General features: G+C 40.7%; 1 protein-coding gene across 1 annotated transcript in view; it reads left to right on the plus strand.

Annotated features, from left to right (window-relative positions):
• Nucleotides 1-45: 45 nt before the first annotated feature.
• Nucleotides 46-19,879, plus strand: part of ccdc180 (coiled-coil domain containing 180) — an 81,978-nt gene continuing 62,144 nt past the window's right edge. Inside the window, exons 1-10 of the mRNA XM_063073565.1 lie at nucleotides 46-136; nucleotides 2,435-2,510; nucleotides 6,081-6,271; nucleotides 11,030-11,118; nucleotides 12,395-12,504; nucleotides 12,877-13,005; nucleotides 14,970-15,080; nucleotides 15,982-16,077; nucleotides 18,094-18,257; nucleotides 19,624-19,734. Of these exons, the coding sequence (XP_062929635.1) occupies nucleotides 2,451-2,510; nucleotides 6,081-6,271; nucleotides 11,030-11,118; nucleotides 12,395-12,504; nucleotides 12,877-13,005; nucleotides 14,970-15,080; nucleotides 15,982-16,077; nucleotides 18,094-18,257; nucleotides 19,624-19,734 (1,061 nt within the window). The 5' untranslated portion in view covers nucleotides 46-136; nucleotides 2,435-2,450. The remainder of the gene's footprint in view (nucleotides 137-2,434; nucleotides 2,511-6,080; nucleotides 6,272-11,029; nucleotides 11,119-12,394; nucleotides 12,505-12,876; nucleotides 13,006-14,969; nucleotides 15,081-15,981; nucleotides 16,078-18,093; nucleotides 18,258-19,623; nucleotides 19,735-19,879) is intronic.

Genomic DNA, 19,879 nt, shown 5'->3' on the forward strand with positions numbered 1-19,879 from the left:
GATAGAATGCCATCTCCTTGGATTTTGTTGTGGGCCGTTGCCAGGGCAACCCCGCAGCCTCGGGAAGGGTTTCGCTTCAACCCTTCTAAATCATGTAACAACAAATTGTAGAATTTAGCTCGGCATCTTCACAAAGGTAATCTCCTCTTAACTTTCATTAAATTGCATGTAATGGTAGAGTTGACATAGCTATTGAATGGGGAATGGTTTGATAAGAGATTATTTCCAATGATGGGAGTGGGTTGAGGATTAAAACAAGAATCAGAATCAGGTTTAATATCACCGGCATGCGTCGTGAAATTGGTTAGCCTAGCAGCAGCAGTACAATGCAATACCTTATAATATAGAAAGAAAAAAACAAAGTAAATCATTTGCGCGCGCGCACACACACACACACACACACACACACACACACACACACACACACACACACACACACACACACACACACAATCTAAATGTTAATTTATGAGAATTGTTACTATTGGCAGTTTTATCTGCATTGGCAGCTGCTCGTGAGGCACGAGTTAACTGCTGTGTTTTGCCCAGTGTCTGGTGTGAACTCGGCCCTAACCCTGAAGTGGTGATTAAGAGCACTGCAGTTCCGCTTTCTTGAATTGGTTGTTCATGAAGAATAAAAGGGGCAAAGAGCTAATAGTTTGCTAATCAGAATAAGATGAAGCCTGGGCTACTGAAATTGTATTTCATTTTAACTACCTCATTGCCCTATAGAAACCATGCAATTTAGAGGAATTAGAGCACTATAACTGATTTAAATGGAGAATTAAAAATTCTCAAAGACCTGATTATGGTCCCCTTATTTTTCTAGAACTGGGGGATTAGTGTAAATGGGTAGTTGATGATCAGTACAGACTTGATGGGCCAAAGGGCCAGTTTCTGTGCTATATAGTACTGTGCAAAAGTCTTAGGCACATATATACAGTACAGCAAAGGCACCTAAGACTTTTACACAGTACTGTATTTGTCAGCGCAAAGCAGAGACTGAGTTTGCAGATCTGAAGGGAGTACAGGATATTGGGAATGGCGAGGGTGGAGTACCGTGGGAGGGATGTGGGACAGGTGGCAGATAAGGAGTACTGGGGCAGGGGGATGGAGAATCTGCAGGCACACCCAGCCGTGAAACACTGGGTACGGTCATCTGATTCCAAATAATTGGTTTATTGATCACTACAGAATGTCTCTCTGGTGCTTCCCACTCCCACCCTTCTCCCTTCCCCTTTCCCAACCATGACTCCCCTCTCCCTGCCCCCCTTCCTACTCATGGTCCACAGTAGAGACCCGTATCAGAATGGGGTTTATCATCACTCATATATGTCATGAAATTTGTTTTTTTTCTTCTTCAGCAGAAGCAGCGGTGCAGTGCAATACATAAAATTACTGCAGTACTGTGCAAAAGTCTTAGGCAACCTAGCTATATATATGTGCCTAAGAATTTTGCACTTTATACTTTATACTTTATTGTCGCCAAACAATTGATACTACAACGAAAATCATCACAGCAATACTGGATTCTGCGCTTCCCGCTCCCTGGATTACAAATCGATAGTAAATATTTAAAATTTAAATTATAAACCATAAATAGAAAATAGGAAAATGGAAAGTAAGGTAGTGCAACAAAACCAAGATGCAGGTCCAGATATTTGAAGGGTACGGCCCAGATCTGGGTCAGGATCCGTTCAGCAGTCTTATCACAGTTGGAAAGAAGCTGTTCCCAAATCTGGCCGTACGAGTCTTCAAGCTCCTGAGCCTTCTCCTGGAGGGAAGAGGGACGAAAAGTGTGTTGGCTGGGTGGGTCGTGTCCTTGATTATCCTGGCAGCACTGCTCCGACAGTGTGTGGTGTAAAGTGAGTCCAAGCACGGAAGATTGGTTTGTGTGATGTGCTGCGCCATGTTCACGATCTTCTGCAGCTTCTTCTGGTCTTGGACAGGACAACTTCCATACCAGATTGTGATGCACCCTAGAAGAATGCTTTCTACGGTGCATCTAAAAAAATTAGTGACGGTTTTAGGGGACAGGCCAAATTTCTTTAGTTTTCTCAGGAAGTAAAGGCGCTGGTGGGCCTTCTTGGCAGTGGACTCTGCTTGGTTGGACCAAGTCAGGTCATTTGTGATATTGACCCAGAGGAACTTAAAGCTTTTGACCCAGTACTGTGACAGAGAGACACAATACTGTATCTCTCTGTGTTTCTCTCACAGTTCATGGAATAAATAGGGTTTCAGAATTTCAACTTATTTTCTCATTTTGTCATATCTTGAGGAATGATAATAGTTACAAAATTATACAAAACACTGCAATACCACGTTGCATGCTAATGTTTTCGAATTTGTTTTTTACTCGAATAATCTTCTTTCTGTTTCATTTCGAAACATGCTACTTCCTTTCCTGGTGCTGATTCATTTTGGGTGACTAAAGGTCGATCCTTCGCATAATGGACGAGGTTCATGTGGTACCCAGTGGAAAGGTCTACAGACAAATTTTTGATGCAGAGGTAGATTCATAATTGCTTCTTGATTTAGTCGCATAAAAGTACTGCACATTTTAATGCTGTAAAAGCTTTTGTGCATCATAATAGCCTAGTTGTTAGCTCCATTTGTGAGCATATTTGCTATGGCATAGTGGATGGTACATGACTGCATTAATTTAAAGCCTCTGTACAGAGTCCAGAGCTTTATTGCCGTCTTGAAGAAGAGGTAATTTCACGAGGCACGAGAAAGATAAAGAGTGAGCTATCTACCCATGGGTAACTGGAATGAAGGGAAGGGGACGCAAGCTCTGGGGAGGGGAGACCAAATTTTCATCATGAGTTTACTGGCCCAAAACGAAAACTCTAAAAAGATTACAACAGTGATCCTCTTCAGGATATGATCCTTCTAGATGACTTTATCAGTGCTTGTCCCAGAATGGAATGTTACTACATTGATCAGCAGAAACACATCACATTGGTGGCCCAAATTACGCCACCGAACCTTAAATTATAAATCACCTAATACTGTAGAATAACCATAACTTAAAACAGTTGTATACTTGGGTGCAGCAGGAAGGAACTGAATGCTATTTCAATTACCTGCCTGATCTGCTTTGTAAGTGAGTAGGGTTAAAAATCAGCCCTGATATATCTGTTGAAGTTTGTTTAGAAGTTTATTTTTACATTTGGAAAGTTTTAAAAATGCTTTTGAATTGCTGAACAGATTTCACTTTGAGTTGTGGAATGGGTAGCTGTCGTGCTCAGAGTGAGTATTGTGACATACATACAGTGATCACTTTATTAGGTACCTTCCAAATTACCGGGGACTTCAATCAGGCTTGTTTAAAGAAAACTCTGCCCAATTATCATCAACATATCACATCAGCACCAGGGGTCCCAACACGCTCAACCACTGTTACACTACGATTAGGAATGCCTACTGTTCCATGCCGAGACTGCATTTGGGAAATTTGATCACTTAGCTATCCTCCTTCTATCTGCAAACAGGCAGAAGAGGCTAAAGACCAAGGCTCCAGAGATAAGACAACAAAGAGGTAACTATGGGAGGCTGAGCAGTGGCTACGAGGTTGCTTTGTGTCAGTAAATGGGGCTGTGTTCAAAGACTCATCAGAGGATCTGAACGAATACACCACGGCTGTCACAGACTTTATAAAAACGGTTGTAGGTGAGTGTGTCCCTACAACATCACTCAGAGTCTACCCTAACCAGAAGCCCAAGATGAACCATGAGATCAGCAAACTGCTGAGGGCTAGGTCAGTAGTATTCAGGCCTGGCAACCAAGTTGAATACAAGAAACCCAGGTACAATCTCCAGAAAGCCATCTCACATTCAAAGGGGCAATTCCAGAGCAAAGTTAAATCATTGAAGATGCACAACACCTACGGCGTGGCTTGAATGCTATAACCTCCTACAAAGTGAAATTAAGCAACATAGATGACAGCAAAGCTTCATTCCCAGATAAGCTCAATGCCTTTTATGCTCTCTTGACCATCAAAACATGGAGGAACCTTCACAAACTCCCACAGCCTCCAATGACCCTGTGATTTCAGTCTCTGAGGCCGACATGAGAGCATCTTCAGGAGAGTGAACCCACGGAAAGCATTCAGCCCAGGCGGGCTACTGACTGAGTACTAAAAGCCCGTACTGATCAACTGGTTAGAGTGGCATTGGAACTGTGCTTAGCCTCACCGTCATAAGTATAAAGTTAGTAGGGCATGGCACTAAGCACACAGCCTTGTGGTGCACCTTGTGGACCTCCTTGTGGAGATTGTAGAGGAAATGTTGTTGTCAATCCAATCTGAATGGGGTCTGCAGGTGAGGAAATCAAGGATCCAGTTGCACAATGAGGTATTGAACCCTAGGACTTGAAGCTTAATAATTAGTTTTGAGGGGATGATAGTATTGAATGCCAAGCTGTTGTCAATAAGGGACATCCTGATATACGCATCTTCACTGTCCAGCTGTTCCAAGATTGAGTGAAGAGACAAAGTAATGGCATCTACTGTCGGCCTGTTGTGATGGTAGTCAAATTGGAGTGGATGCAAGTTGCTTCTCCGGCAGGAGTTGATATCTTTCATCACGAGCCTCTCAAAACACTTCAGCGCAATGGATGTAAGTGCTACATTGATGGTGAGGAGGTGGATGTGGTGAAGACCTACAAGTACCTGGGAGTGCACCTGGATGACAGACTTGAGTGGAGCACCAACACAGGCCGAGTACAAGAAGAGCCAGAGTCGCCCCTACTTCCCGAGGAGACTTCCTTTAGAGTTTGCAGGCCTCTTTTTGTCACCAGTAGAAACTTCAGCACGGTGGTGTGTTGAGGCAATGGCATCAACACAGGTAATGCCAACAGGCTCAATAATCTGATTAGAAAGGCTGGCTCTGTTATAGGAGTCAAACTGGACACACTCGAGGCTGTGGTAGAACAAAGGATCCTATGGAAAATCCTGGCAATTCTGGACAATGTTTCTCACCCTCTGCATGCCACCTTGGCTGAGCAGAAGAGCACGAAAGAGTCTTTTTCTGCAGATCAATGTCAAAAAAGCCAAATTTAATCCACCAATTTAATGTTGTAAAACAATAAAATATGAAAATTTCCAGGGTGGTGAATAACTTTTATAGGCACTGTAGACTGAGATGTTCCCATTTTAATAGATTAGACACTGCTGTTAGGAACAATCTGTCAGAAAATATTACTGTTATTGACAAAGTAAGATACACTCATTAATCACAATAATTCACTGATCAGATAGTTATGGAGAATTGTTAATAATTATCATGATTGAAGAAGTATGAGTAAGTACGTATAAATCAGCTTTTTACAATGCAAGTCAGAAAATTGCAAAAAAAAATCAATTTTTCCAGTAATTTGTGAAAATTGTATATCTGAGAGGCATTATTAGGAGATTAATCACCACATGAAGCAGCAACTTGCAGATCTTAGAAATAAAGTTAAGGAATAATTAAGCTAATTTTAGTCAGGCTAATTAAATTGATTCACACTTCTGTGTTGCTTTGACCTGAAAGCTGTATTGTGCTAAAAGTGAAAGTGAGAGAGAGAGAGCGGTGGAGGTAAAGAAAGAGAGAGAGGGAGAGGGATGGGGGTGGTATGGGGGAGGGGAGGGAGAGAGAGAGAGAAAAACAGTGTGAGAGAGAGAAAGAAAGAAACAGAGAGTGTGAGAGAGAAATAATGATCTGTTTAAGGTGTTGCTAGATAAAAGAAAATATTGGGAGGGTTTTGCTGATGTGGTTATAATGGAGAGAAGAGGCTTATATTGTGCATAAGACCTCCACATATTGGGTTGATTGGCCTGTTCCCGCAATGTATATATATATAGCGTCTAGCATTAATTCAGGGTTAAATCACATTGAGGATGCTAAACTTTTGCTGTAGGAATTAGAAGCCTGGCGTAATGGAGTACTGAAGTAGTGTATAGAGTAACATCACACATTGTGAAGCTAGTAAAGATATAATTAATCTCATTAGTTTGAAAAATATTACTTTGTTATTATATGATCTTTGTTTCAAAAAGATACACATTAATTTTTTAAAAATTGTACATGTCTGTAAAGGTTCAGCTCGTCCGTTCTCTGGGTGAAACAAGAAGAAAATCCCTGTGCCCTGATATATCCTTTGGCAATGGGAGAATTCCTATCATTCGGAATTTGGACACACCAACAGGGCATATCCTCTCACAACGTCAGCGTTCCTGGATGGAGGGGTTAATGAATGATGGGTACACTGAAAATCCAGTGTTACGCAGGTAACAGAGAAACGCAATTTCAATGTGATATTTTCAAGGCTGCATTGATTTTGGCAGACTCTGCTTGTAATTTAACCAATATGACATATTTAATCCATAGTACAAGACCCTTCCTGTTGGCAGATGGATCAAGGGCCATAATAAAAAAATTAAAGTGAAGCTCAGATATCAGAGGTGGATTTGAGAAAAGTCTTTTTTTGTGTTAAGATTCTGATCATTGTAACCCAGTGGATGGAGGGATCACTGGGGCTTTCTAAAAGTGACTGATTTTGGTTTATTTTGTTTATTGAAATACAGTGCGGAGTAGCCCCTTCTGGCCCTTTGTGCCGTGCTGCCCAGCAATCCCCTGATTTAATCCTAACCTAATCATGGCACAATTTACAATGACCAATTAACCTACCAACCAGTAGGAGAGGAAACCGGAGCACCCGGAGGAAACCCACACAGTCACGGGGAGAACATACAAGCTTCTTACAGTCAGCAGTGGGAATTGAACCCAGGTCATCTGTACTGTAAAGCACTGTGCTAACCACTATGCTACCATGCCACCCCAAAGCATGAGAATATGATTTACTAGGTTGAGAAGAAAGAGGTGTGGAATGAGATTGAATGAATTGCTCTGCAGGGGTTGGTATAGACTTGATAGACTAAATGGCCTTCTGTGCCATTAAAGCAACATACATCAAAGTTGCTGGTGAACGCAGCAGGCCAAGCAGCATCTGTAGGAAGAGGTGCAGTCGATGTTTCAGGCCGAGACCCTTCGTCAGGACTAACTGAAGGAAGAGTGAGTAAGGGATTTGAAAGCTGGAGGGGGAGGGGGAGATCCAAAATGATAGGAGAAGACAGGAGGGGGAGGGATAGAGCCGAGAGCTGGACAGGTGATAGGCAAAAGGGGATACGAGAGGATCATGGGATAAGAGGTCCAGGAAGAAAGACAAAGGGGGGGGTGACCCAGAGGATGGGCAAGAGGTATATTCAGAGGGACAGAGGGAGAAAAAGGAGAGTGAGAGAAAGAATGTGTGCATCAAAATGAGTAACAGATGGGGTACGAGGGGGAGGTGGGGCCTTAGCGGAAGTTAGAGAAGTCGATGTTCATGCCATCAGGTTGGAGGCTACCCAGACGGAATATAAGGTGTTGTTCCTCCAACCTGAGTGTGGCTTCATCTTTACAGTAGAGGAGGCCGTGGATAGACATGTCAGAATGGGAATGGGATGTGGAATTAAAATGTGTGGCCACTGGGAGATCCTGCTTTCTCTGGCGGACAGAGCGTAGATGTTCAGCAAAGCGGTCTCCCAGTCTGCGTTGGGTCTCGCCAATATATAAAAGGCCACATCGGGAGCACCGGACGCAGTATATCACCCCAGTCGACTCACAGGTGAAGTGATGCCTCACCTGGAAGGACTGTTTGGGGCCCTGAATGGTGATAAGGGAGGAAGTGTAAGGGCATGTGTAGCACTTGTTCCGCTTACACGGATAAGTGCCAGGAGGGAGATCAGTGGGGAGGGATGGGGGGGACGAATGGACAAGGGAGTTGTGTAGGGAGCGATCCCTGCGGAATGCAGAGAGAGGGGGGGAGGGAAAGATGTGCTTAGTGGTGGGATCCCGTTGGAGGTGGCGGAAGTTACGGAGAATAATATGTTGGACCCGGAGGCTGGTGGGGTGGTAGGTGAGGACCAGGGGAACCCTATTCCTAGTGGGGTGGTGGGAGGATGGAGTGAGAGCAGATGTACGTGAAATGGGGGAGATGCGTTTAAGAGCAGAGTTGATAGTGGAGGAAGGGAAGCCCCTTTCTTTAAAAAAGGAAGACATCTCCCTCGTCCTAGAATGAAAAGCCTCATCCTGAGAGCAGATGCGGCGGAGACGGAGGAATTGCGAGAAGGGGATGGCGTTATCATTCTAGGACGAGGGAGATGTCTTCCTTTTTTAAAGAAAGGGGCTTCCCTTCCTCCACTATCCATTCTAGGATGAGGGAGATGTCTTCCTTTTTTAAAGAAAGGGGCTTCCCTTCCTCCGCTATCGACTCTGCTCTTAAACGCATCTCCCCCATTTCATGTACATCTGCTCTCACTCCATCCTCCCACTACCCCACTAGGAATAGGGTTCCCCTGGTCCTCACCTACCACCCCACCAGCCTCCGGGTCCAACATATTATTCTCCGAAACTTCTGCCACCTCCAACGGGATCCCACCACTAAGCACATCTTTCCTTCCCCCCCCCCTGCATTCCGCAGGGATCGCTCCCTACACAACTCCCTTGTCCATTCGTCCCCCCCCCCATCCCTCCCCACTGATCTCCCTCCTGGCACTTATCCGTGTAAGCGGAACAAGTGCTACACATGCCCTTCCACTTCCTCCCTTACCACTATTCAGGGCCCCAAACAGTCCTTCCAGGTGAGGCATCACTTCACCTGTGAGTCGACTAGGGTGATATACTGCGTCCGGTGCTCTCGATGTGGCCTTTTATATATTGGCGAGACCCGACGCAGACTGGGAGACCGCTTTGCTGAACATCTACGCTCTGTCCGCCAGAGAAAGCAGGATCTCCCAGTGGCCACACATTTTAATTCCACATCCCATTCCCATTCTGACATGTCTATCCACGGCCTCCTCTACTGTAAAGATGAAGCCACACTCAGGTTGGAGGAACAACACCTTATATTCCGTCTGGGTAGCCTCCAACCTGATGGCATGAACATCGACTTCTCTAACTTCCGCTAAGGCCTCACCTCCCCCTCGTACTCCATCTGTTACTCATTTTTATGCACACATTCTTTCTCTCACTCTCCTTTTTCTCCCTCTGTCCCTCTGAATATACCTCTTCCCCATCCTCTGGGTTCCCCCCCCCCGTCTTTCTTCCCGGACCTCCTGTCCCATGATCCTCTCGTATCCCCTTTTGCCTATCCAGCTCTTGGCTCTATCCCTCCCCCTCCTGTCTTCTCCTATCATTTTGGATCTCCCCCTCCCCCTCCAACTTCCAAATCCCTTGCTCACTCTTCCTTCAGTTAGTCCTGACGAAGGGTCTCGGCCTGAAACGTCGACTGCACCTCTTCCTACAGCTGCTGCTTGGCCTGCTGCGTTCACCAGCAACTTTGATGTATGTTGCTTGAATTTCCAGCATCTGCAGAATTCCTGTTGTTTCTGTGCCATTATTTGTATTTAGAGATACAGCACAGTAACAGGCCCTTCCGGTCCAACGAGCCCGTGCCTCCCAATTAGACCCATGTGACCAATTGACCTACTAACTTGCGTGTCTTTGGACTGTGGGAGGAAACTGGTGCACCCGGAGGAAACCCACTCAGTCGCGGGGAGAATGTACAAACTCCTTACAGCCAGCGGCAGAAAGTGACTCAATATCCACAACCCTAATGTTAGTTCTAAAGTTTCATTATGATTGTGATCCTCAGATTCAATAGCAACTGATACCATGGTAATAAAAGTCCCATCTAAAATTTAATCAATAGAATTCCGATGTGATTTGATTATCTTAATATTATACAGTAGTTATTTAAGTGGGACTACTCCCATTGAATTTTTTACGGATTTTTATCAGTGTTTTCTGTTAAAGCACAATCTTAAGTTTCATTCCTTCCAGCGCCTCACGCCAACTGCAATCCTGAAGTATTGTTTCATATGCAGTATCACTTCAGTTCTTGGCTCAAAATGCTATTCTTTATCTGTGAGTTTGTATCAACAGACTCTCAGTTTGTGGGAGCATCACAACTAAGTCTGATCCTGCACTCACTAGTTGCCAACATGTGGTCAGTCCCATCAAGGATCAGAAGCAAAGATCTGACTATTTTCTCTCTGCCTATTCAAGGCATTGAGCTCATATGCAGTACTTTTGCCCCCACACATTTCTGGGCACAGAGTAAAGTTTGCTGGAGCTACCACAGGATCCAAACAATTTAGATAGAGGAACACTGGCGACAATGTTAGTTCTGAGGTGAGTGTGGGGGAACAAATAATTTTACAGTTTAGGTTTTAAAATAATTTAGCATTTACAAATTTTGAACTATAACAATTTTAGTTATTGACTTCAATGTTATCACTTTGAAGGGGGAGAGGCTTCTGAGAAAAACCTGGAATCTATCCCAAAGACTAAAAAATAAGACAATTAAACCAAATAAACCAATTTTACAGGAATACTTTTAATGATAATGGTTACATTACTAATAACTTTATTTGGGTTGTTATTTATAGCATGCATTATTTAATGCATGAATGTATTGGGTTAAAATAGCCTAGGCTCAATCTTTGATCAACAGGAACACTCTCCCTCTTAAAAAGTCTTAAGTACAATCCAAATTTCAGAGACTTGAACAGATCATCACTTTGGTTCAATGTTGAAGGAATCCTAAAATATCAGAAGTGCATTGCTATATTGAGATGATATGTTAAACTGAATCATACCTTTTGACTTGGCTGTGTCTTTAGGATTCCAAAGCATTATTTAAAGGTCATTTGTGTTCCCTTGGTGTCATAGTCGCTGCTTATACTTCTACCTATATCAGGGACATTAATTACTTAGCCATTTATTTCTCTGCTTTTGCGATATGTTGTGTTTAAATAGATTCTGGCTTTTCCAACATTAAATACTGTCAACATTTCTAAAGCATTCAAATGACTGTATCCCACTTTGAGACATCATAAGGTTATGGGAAACATTATATGCATGTATGTTTGTTATTTATTGATATGATTAAACATCCAAACAGCAATCTAAGAAATACTTCCTATTGTTGCACTCTGACATTGTAGAGATGCAGTCCTTTCAGCCATAGAAACTAAAGAGGTAGATGAGCTGAACAATGCAGTGACGGAAGTGAAAGGTCTTCCTGATGTAATTGGTAAGCATGGTTTGTTAAAAGCTTTTTAATGAACTTTTTCTCCTAGAATTTTCTTCTTTCCCACCCGTTGAGATGCTGCTTTATGCTGGGTTGTAACTCCTCTGAAACTTCTGAATGATCTTATTTATAATTGAGCCTAAACATTCGTTGTCAGTAGCCTGCTTTCTGGAGCGGTTAAGATAGCTTTAATTTTATTCTCACCTGATGTTCGCAGATGGACAACTGAATAGAGATCACCAAGAAAAAGATTCTTACTTCTTTTTCTCTCCATTAGCTTAAAGGCCCTGAAGGAACAAGGCAGCACACTGGCTGTTCAGGCTTATATTAGCAGCAGAATCAAGTAACTTGCATGGCTCAGTATTTTACCAAAGCTGGCATTATGCTCAGTCAGTATACATACTGCAAAAAACTTGGAATAACGTTCAGTACTGATTCATTTCCTACGTTTCACCATCTGTTCTAGAAATGTAATTAATACTTCCTACCCACTGCTGCCGTTAGTGCTGAAGTTTGAATTCACCGACCTAACATATACGTGAACATTGTGATTTGATAATAGTAGGGTATTGTATGTTGCCAATGTATTGTCAAAGCTAACTTTCCAAATGGCAACTGCTGGATACACAAGGCTCTTTTAGGTTTTTTGTTCAGTGAAATTTGGTAGGCTCTCAGTGGAGTGTTTATAAGTGTCTGTTAGACTGAAACCACAGAGAACGCTTGCACCAACGTTGCCCAAGTTCTCTCTCGATTTTGGAAATCTCCTCTGCAACTGCCCACCATGTACTGTATGTATCACTGCTCCACAACTACCTGCCTCTCTGCCTCACCACAACACCTCCCCCCTCATACACACACACCCCTTGATTTTTGACCCTGAATTGCAGATCTAAAACAAGGTTTCTTTGTTATTAATCATAAAGAGGATCTACCTTTGGGAGTACTCATATATCAGACTATACCGTATTTTGAGTCAAGTGTAGGCAAGCCTCACCTGTCATGGGAAATGTAGGTCTTCTAAAAGAGCGGGCTGTCCACTTTGCTGACCAAGTATACACAAATAAATCTTGTGTTAGTGACATTGCACAACATCACTGATGCTCAGGAACCTCTATGCGTCAGCATAACTTAAAACAAATTTGCATTCTATGTGACTTGAATTGTAGGTAAGCTTTGAGTAAATTCCATTGAATCTGCTCAAAAACATGCTGCGAAAAAGAATTTCTAGGTGCCTGCTTAAGATGTGTTAGCATATGTGATATTTTCCTTTAATCTATAGTTCCTACAAAAAAAGGCTCCATCATTATTCAGCAGATGATTGAAAATAAACAGAAAAAACATGAGGAGGCAATAATTGAATTGGACCAAGAACTGATGACCATCAGTAAGGTATGATAACATTACATTTATTTCTCTCTTATGGTACAAGATGTGTTATTTTCCATCGTATTACTAGATGCAATGAAGTATGACTTGTGGACTTGCTTCAGTAATGTACTTTTCACTTAATTACTTTGACAGCATGCTTAAGGATCAATTCTAAATACAAAGTATGGTGCTTCTCATCTCCCAAGTTCTTAGGTCAAGCCTGAGATATTAAAACCTTGATGTTACGTTAAAAAAATTAATACTGTCCATTGTCATCCTGCCACTCCAAGTTCCTAAATACAGTTCAAATATCTCATCACTGCCTCAAAACGCAGGTTTTTTTCTATTAGTATTTCTGGAACAGAAATAAGCTTCATTTTCTGATATTCCTAGGACATGGAGAAGCAGTTTGCTGAAGCTGCAGAAAAACTTCTGCAGTACATGGAAAAGTCTCACCAAAATGTCCATGAAATATTCTCAAAGATAGAGAGTGACAGTGATTTGCCTACCTTGACATTTGAGGTATAGTTTTCTTTATTGTTAAATGCAATTGTACAAGGAATAGATTGATGTAACAACTTAAATTTTATGTAAATTACTTTGTAGTCAAATGCAGAGTTATAAATCACTTATTCAACAAAATGGGTACACTTTCCTAATACAGTCTGTCCCCAGATCAAGAATGCCCAACTTATGAATATAAGCTCCCATAGTATTATTAAATTCAAAAGTCTGATGTACATATATATGTTTTTTCCTACAAATAGCAGAACTCGTTTGCTCTTTCTTTCCACTTTTAGTAGTGTTTCATTCTTATCAGCTTTATGTGTTTTTAATGTCATTCATTACAATACCATAGAGGTATGGTTGCTATATTGAGTAATTTATGTGCATTTTCCGACTCGGACAAAATTCCACATTCACCTGTGTGAAATGGGGGATGGCCTGTAAAGTGTGAGACCAATTCTTTGAAACAGGCGTGGGAAACACTGTGTAGCTAGCAGTGTCCATTTGAGCTGGTGGAAGTCGTGCAGGATGCTCTTGCTCAGTCCTTATGACTACACGTGCAGCAAACAACCAGTGCGGATGACATTGTTGCTGTCCTTGGTGCTGATAAATGCACCCCAATGACTGTTGTGTTGGATACCAGTTGAAGTAGCGACAAACAAGAGATAATCAGCAGATGCTGGAAATCCGGGCAACTCACACAAAATGCTGGAGGAACTCAGCAGGCCAGGCAGCATCTATGGAAAAAAATACAGTCAACGTTTCAGGCTGAAACCCTTTGACAGGACAGGTAACCTCTACCCCACCCACTTCCCCTGTGCCACCCCCATCTTCATATCCACAGTGCCATTATCAAAATAACCCATGGCTATTAATAACAAAAATAAGTAACTCAGAAATTATTTTTGTTTCTCATAAATTTGATCCTGCAGTATAAAACAAAAATCTTAACTAAAATTAATTTTTGAGGGATGCAAGATAAAAAGTGAAATTAGTAAAAACAATGGAAAATTACAAAATAAGTAATGTCACTGTCACTGTACATAATTTGCCTTGTTGTCCTAACCTCAGAAAGATGGACATCTATGCATTTTACCAGGATGTGATTATCCTTTTGTTAGGATATTATAGTTGTGTTCGCTAGTTCTTTCCGCCGGCCTGTACTTAGCATCAAATTAAGTGAATTTGTACATGCCACAAATTTCTGTGATTGTGCTAATTTATTTTGGAAAACTCTGAGATGCTCTGGGAGGCTCCACTTCTTTGAGGATTTCTCTCTTGTTGCTAATTAGTTAGCTGCTGCAAAAAGTTAGTAAGTAATTATGTAATCTGCTGAACTGCTATCGTAATTATATGTGCTATGTGTTGAGAGTGACTATTATTACTGGGTTTTGTACCTTGGCCCCAGAGTATTGCTGTTTTGTTTGACAGTATACATGTGTATGTTAAATGACAATTAAACTTTAACTTGAACTTTCATTTTTGGATGTACTTCCACTGTTTTCTGTGTACTAAGCAATATATCACTTCCTTTCTTCACCTATCTTGAAGGTGCTGTTGTGGAACAATCTGTGGGAGTACTTTTACCACAGAGACTTAAGTAGTTGAAGAACCACTTTGTTCAGAGTCAATAGTCTTGAGTATTAAAACACTCATATCCCACATAAAAAATAAATAAATACTGATCAGGAGTTGAAACCTGATTGGTTTCTGCCTATTCCTACCCAACCAACCCCCACCTCTTGCTCCATTCTCATGAACTCATCTGTTGAACTAATTCTTTACTTGGACTATGATCGAATAGCTTTGGAATGGTAGGCATCATCCTTTTGAAGTATATTTGTTAGCCGTTCACTGATTTAACTGCTGTGTTATTAAAATACCAGACTTTCTAAACATTGTGGACTCCATCCTTTGAACGCAATGTTTAATATAGAGGCCTTATTTACCTTTGTATGACAAACTTTACTTCTTTGTAGAGTCTAAATGATTTATGGGAGAGCATTAGGAAACATTCTCACCTGAGGAGGGAGCAGATCAGAGAACTTGATAATACATTCAAGGAGTATGAAAAAGAAAGAGTGAAACGGGTAAGTAATTGAAATGCTGGGAATTTGTAATAAGAAGAAAAATGCTGGATACACTTAGTAGCTCAGGCAGCATGTATGAAATGAAAACAGTTTTGCTGTTTTAGGGTGGAGATTTTTTGTTAAACTCGTTGGCAGTGGCCATTTCCCGACACTTATATGCCACAAATGTTGCTTATAATTTATGAACCCATTCTTCAGTATTATCCAGGTCTTGATGCATGCAGGCACAGAGTTCAACAACATTTGGATAGTTGAGAATTAAATTGAATTAATTATAATCTTGAATGAATGTACCCACTTCTGATACTATAATTGAGGAAAGATAATTTTTTTGTGGCAGCTTGGGATTTTTAAGCTCAGGCCACTGTCTCAAGAAATTCCTGAATCTATGTTCTCCATTCCCTTTTATCTATATATTACTGAGTCTTCCTGATCCTCCAATCAAATGTTTCAGTGATGACAAGGGCAGATCTCCTCTCCTCAGGGATTCATCTGTTTGAACCAAAACTGTAGTGGAATCAGTAGCCCTGGTAAATCCAAACTGGGCATCAGTGATCAAACTATTGCTAAGTTAGTGCACTGTAGACAATACCTTCCATCATTTTGCTGATAATTGAGAGTAGACTGTTGAGGTGATAATCAGACAAGGTGGATTTGTCCTCATAATGTTGACAGGAGTATCTAGGCATTTTCCCACATTGTCCGGGGAATGCCAGTTGAAGTGTTCTCAGACCCATTAGCCCTTACTATTATCAACGCTCTCTGCCTTTTCTTGGTAATGTAGGAATTGAATTGAATAAGTTTTATGTTTGTAGGGATCTCAAAAGAACCAAAAATGGATCGATATTTTCTATCTTCAAATACAAACTGCTAATAATATAAATCGATATGTGTGATTCAGGTAACAGCAACATTTAAGGACTGCATGAAGACTTTAGAAAAGATCGCTTATTTACCAGTCGATGATATTCATCAATTTATTGATAAAGAAGCAATGGTAAGAATTTTTTTTTTCAGAAATGTGTTAACAAATTGTTGGATTAGGAAAATCACAGAGGAGGTATCACTGACTGTTTACAGGCAAATTTTTTAGACTTGGCAAAAATACTCCTACTTCTGCTGACCCAGGACCTCTCACCTCTTGATAGACCCAGACATGCTTACCTGCCTTTTGATTAATGGGTGGCCCCAGACTTGGATCTCTTAATTCCACACTTAGGATTTGTACAATGCTGGACATTGTGCACTTTCAAAGTGTGACAGAAATAAAATCTCATGATATCACATAAACTGAGTTGTACACATCACATGTATCTAGCCAGCATTATCACAGCATGAGGCACTTTAGAAGTGGATAATTAAGAGATGCATTATTGTTCACTTTCCATCTGATTAATGTATATTTACATTAATACATCGAATATATCTAATAATCCTCCTTTGATCCCTGTGTTTTCAATTGGATTTCAGTAACTACGAGTAGGTAAAACATTCATGATATTTTCCCTGAAACTACAAACATTGCCGCGACAAATTTTATCTGTGCAAAGTCTGGTTCAAGTGTTAACAAAAGTTTTGATAAGTTTACCTCCATTCAGGGCCCCAAACAGTCCTTCCAGGTGAGACAATATTTCACCTGCGAATTTGTTGGAGTCATCTACTGTATCCAGTGCTCCTGATGCAACCTCCTCTACATTGGCGAGACCCAACGAAAATTGGGGTACTATTTTGTCGAGCAGTTCTGCTACATCCACAAAAAGCGGGGTTTCCCTGTGACCAACCATTTTAATTTCTTTCCCCATCCCTGTTCCGACATGTTGAAGCCACTCTCAGGGTGGAGGAGCCACACCTTGTATTCTGTCTAGGTAGCCTCCAACCCAATGTCATGATTTCTCCTTCCCTTCTTTTTCTTTTCTTTTCCTCTTCCCCTTCCCTCTTGTTTTATTCCCCACTCTAGCCTCTTACCTCTTCTTTTCTCCTTCTTATCACATCAGGCAGTGCTCCTCCTTCTTCCCTTTCTTCCATGGTCCACTCTCCTCTCCTATTAGATTACTTCTTTTCCAGCCCTAATCTTTCCCATCCACCTGCTTCCACCTATCACCCTCTAGCTTGTCCTCCTGCCCCTCTCCCCACCTTTCTATTCTGACGTCTTCCTCCTTCCTTTCCAATAATGATGAAAGGTTTCAGCCTGAAACATTGACTGTTTATTCATTTTTCTGGTCGCTGCCTGACCTGCTGAGTTCCTCCAGCATTTGTGTGTGCTGCTCTGGATTTGCCGCATCTGAAGAATTTTTTTGTGTTCAGAAGTTTGGATATTTATACCTCAGTGGCCGCTTTGTTAGGGATATGTGTATACCCGCTCATTAATGCAAATATATCATCAGCCAAACATGTGGCAGCATTACTTAATGCATCAAAGCAGGCAGACATGAACAGTTGTTGTTCAGACCAAACATCAGAAAGGGGATGAAATGTGATCTAAGTGACCATGGAATGATTGTTGGTGCCAGACGGGGTGGTTTGAGTATGTCAGAAACTGCTGTTCTCCTGGGATTTTTACACACAACACTCTCTAGAGTTTACAGAAAAAGGTGTGAGAAATAAAAATCATCCAGTGAGCGGCAGTTCTGTGGATGAAAATGTCATGTTGATGAGAGAGGTTGGGGGGAATTGCCGTACTGGTTCAAGCTCGCAGGAAGGTGACACCACATGTTACAACAGTGGTGTGCAGAAAAGCATCTCTGAATGCACAGCATGTCGAACTTTGAGACAGATGTGCTACAGCAGCAGAAGACCATGAACGTACATTCAATGGCAACTTTATTAGCTACCTCCCATACTTGTTAGAGTGGCCGCTGAATGTATGTTAAATGCAAGAAAATTTTGAAAGATGATGTATTTTGTATATTGCTAATATGCACATAATGTAGGACTTGTTTATTTTGCTTCAAAATATTTATATCAAGATGAATCATACTAATATTTCTATTGTATCCATTCCCATTTTGCACAGCTAGTAAACCAGGCTGTGCTAGCAAATCACAGAGCAATGAGCCAATTGTATGTTAATCTGATCAAGGCTGACCTAAAGCGAGAGATATCACATCGGCAAAAATGGAACACTAAGGTTGAAGACTTAAAAACCTACAAGAAGCAGCACATTCTTCATAAGTTGAAGTAAGAATTTTTGTTGTCAATACTGTAAATGTGTGGAAAAGTATTTTTTAACGATCAGACTTAACAATTTAATCTTTTAGCTGTAAGTACAAAAGCAAACATTAAATCAAGTTTATTGTCATTTAAGTATATACATATATAACCATATAATGTATATAGAAATGAGACTTGATTATGAACTTGTGGTCAATGGGGAGCACAGTTAGCTAATTACAGATCTTGGATAAAAATTCATGTTTAATTTTGATAATGATGTCAATGGGAACTGGTAAAAACTGTCTGGAGGTCAAGGACCTAGGAGCCATCGAGGTATTACGAAGTAAAACGCCTTCTGTGATGCAATAGTAACCAGGCGTACCCAGAAAAGGTAGAAAACTAACTGCCAGCAATGTTGTGCTATCTGTTTAGCTAGAACAGTCAAGCATTATAACCATCCTTTCTATTTCAGATTTCTTCACAGGCTGTCAGAAAAATTAAAAAACATTCAAAAACTGTTCATAAGATATAGTACAAAAAAAGTATAAACTCCCCTTCAAAGATATCTAATCCCTTTAAGTATTAAAAAAACTCAACAATCCTTTAGAAACTTGAAGAATTCTAATTTACAAGCATATTATTAAATAAGGACAAGTACCATAAAATCATTTCAAAATAATAAACTTGGATCATTTTCCTTCCATTGTCAGGAATAGAATTATTTGATTATTCTACAAGTACAAAGCATTTTAGCCAGGTTCACAATCCCTCACCACGAGGAGTCCAGCATTAGGGTGCGGATAGCTGTGAAGCAACATCGCATCAGCTTTCGGATTTCTGCGCTAGAAATAGAAAATACTAGAAAAATGTCAGCAAATTAGGTCTTATCAGTCGACCTAAAGACATAACATTTCAAACTTCCCTAGATTTCGACATAAGTACAGTATAAAATAAGCATTCTCACATTTCACAGTACTTTGCTCATCATTTTACTTATGGTATCTTACATGGTACTGACTACTCTTGAATCAATTCACATGTCACATTCCTTAACTTGGTTTGCTGTAAACTGGTGGCTGCACATACTTTTCTTGTCATTTGTTCAATTAAAATATTATTTTTGAATTTTATTAGTTTTTTTCAGCCATATATGTATGCTTTGTAATCTTGATCCTCTGCTCCAATTGCCCAAAAGTATATAATTAAAGGTTAATAATTGTCCATTGTAAGCTCTATGTCAGACATTAATATCATTGTAAGAACTGATAATAAAAGTATTATATGGCATCAAACAGCTTTCAGTATTGAATATTCAAAATTGCTATTAGTTTAACTACAAATAATAATGTTAGTCAGAGTTTGACTTCTTGTTTTGTTGCTCCTTTTGCAGAGGTTATTTAGCAAAGGATTGGAAAGCTGGTTTGGCAAAGGAGGAGGAGTTACTAAGGAAACAACAGCAAGGACTAAACTATCAACGGAAGCAGCTTCTTGAGGAGATAGTGTACGTTTAAAAAATCATGATTCTGAAGAAGGGTCACTCCTGAAATCATAGCATTCTCTTTTCCAGATTGAAATGGAAATGTACATTCCCAGTGAATGCAAACTACCGATGCTGGAAGTCTGAAATCTAAACAGAAATGGTTAGA

The sequence above is a fragment of the Mobula hypostoma genome, chromosome 21, assembly GCF_963921235.1.
Source record: "Mobula hypostoma chromosome 21, sMobHyp1.1, whole genome shotgun sequence".
In the NCBI taxonomy this organism is placed as follows: domain Eukaryota; kingdom Metazoa; phylum Chordata; class Chondrichthyes; order Myliobatiformes; family Myliobatidae; genus Mobula; species Mobula hypostoma.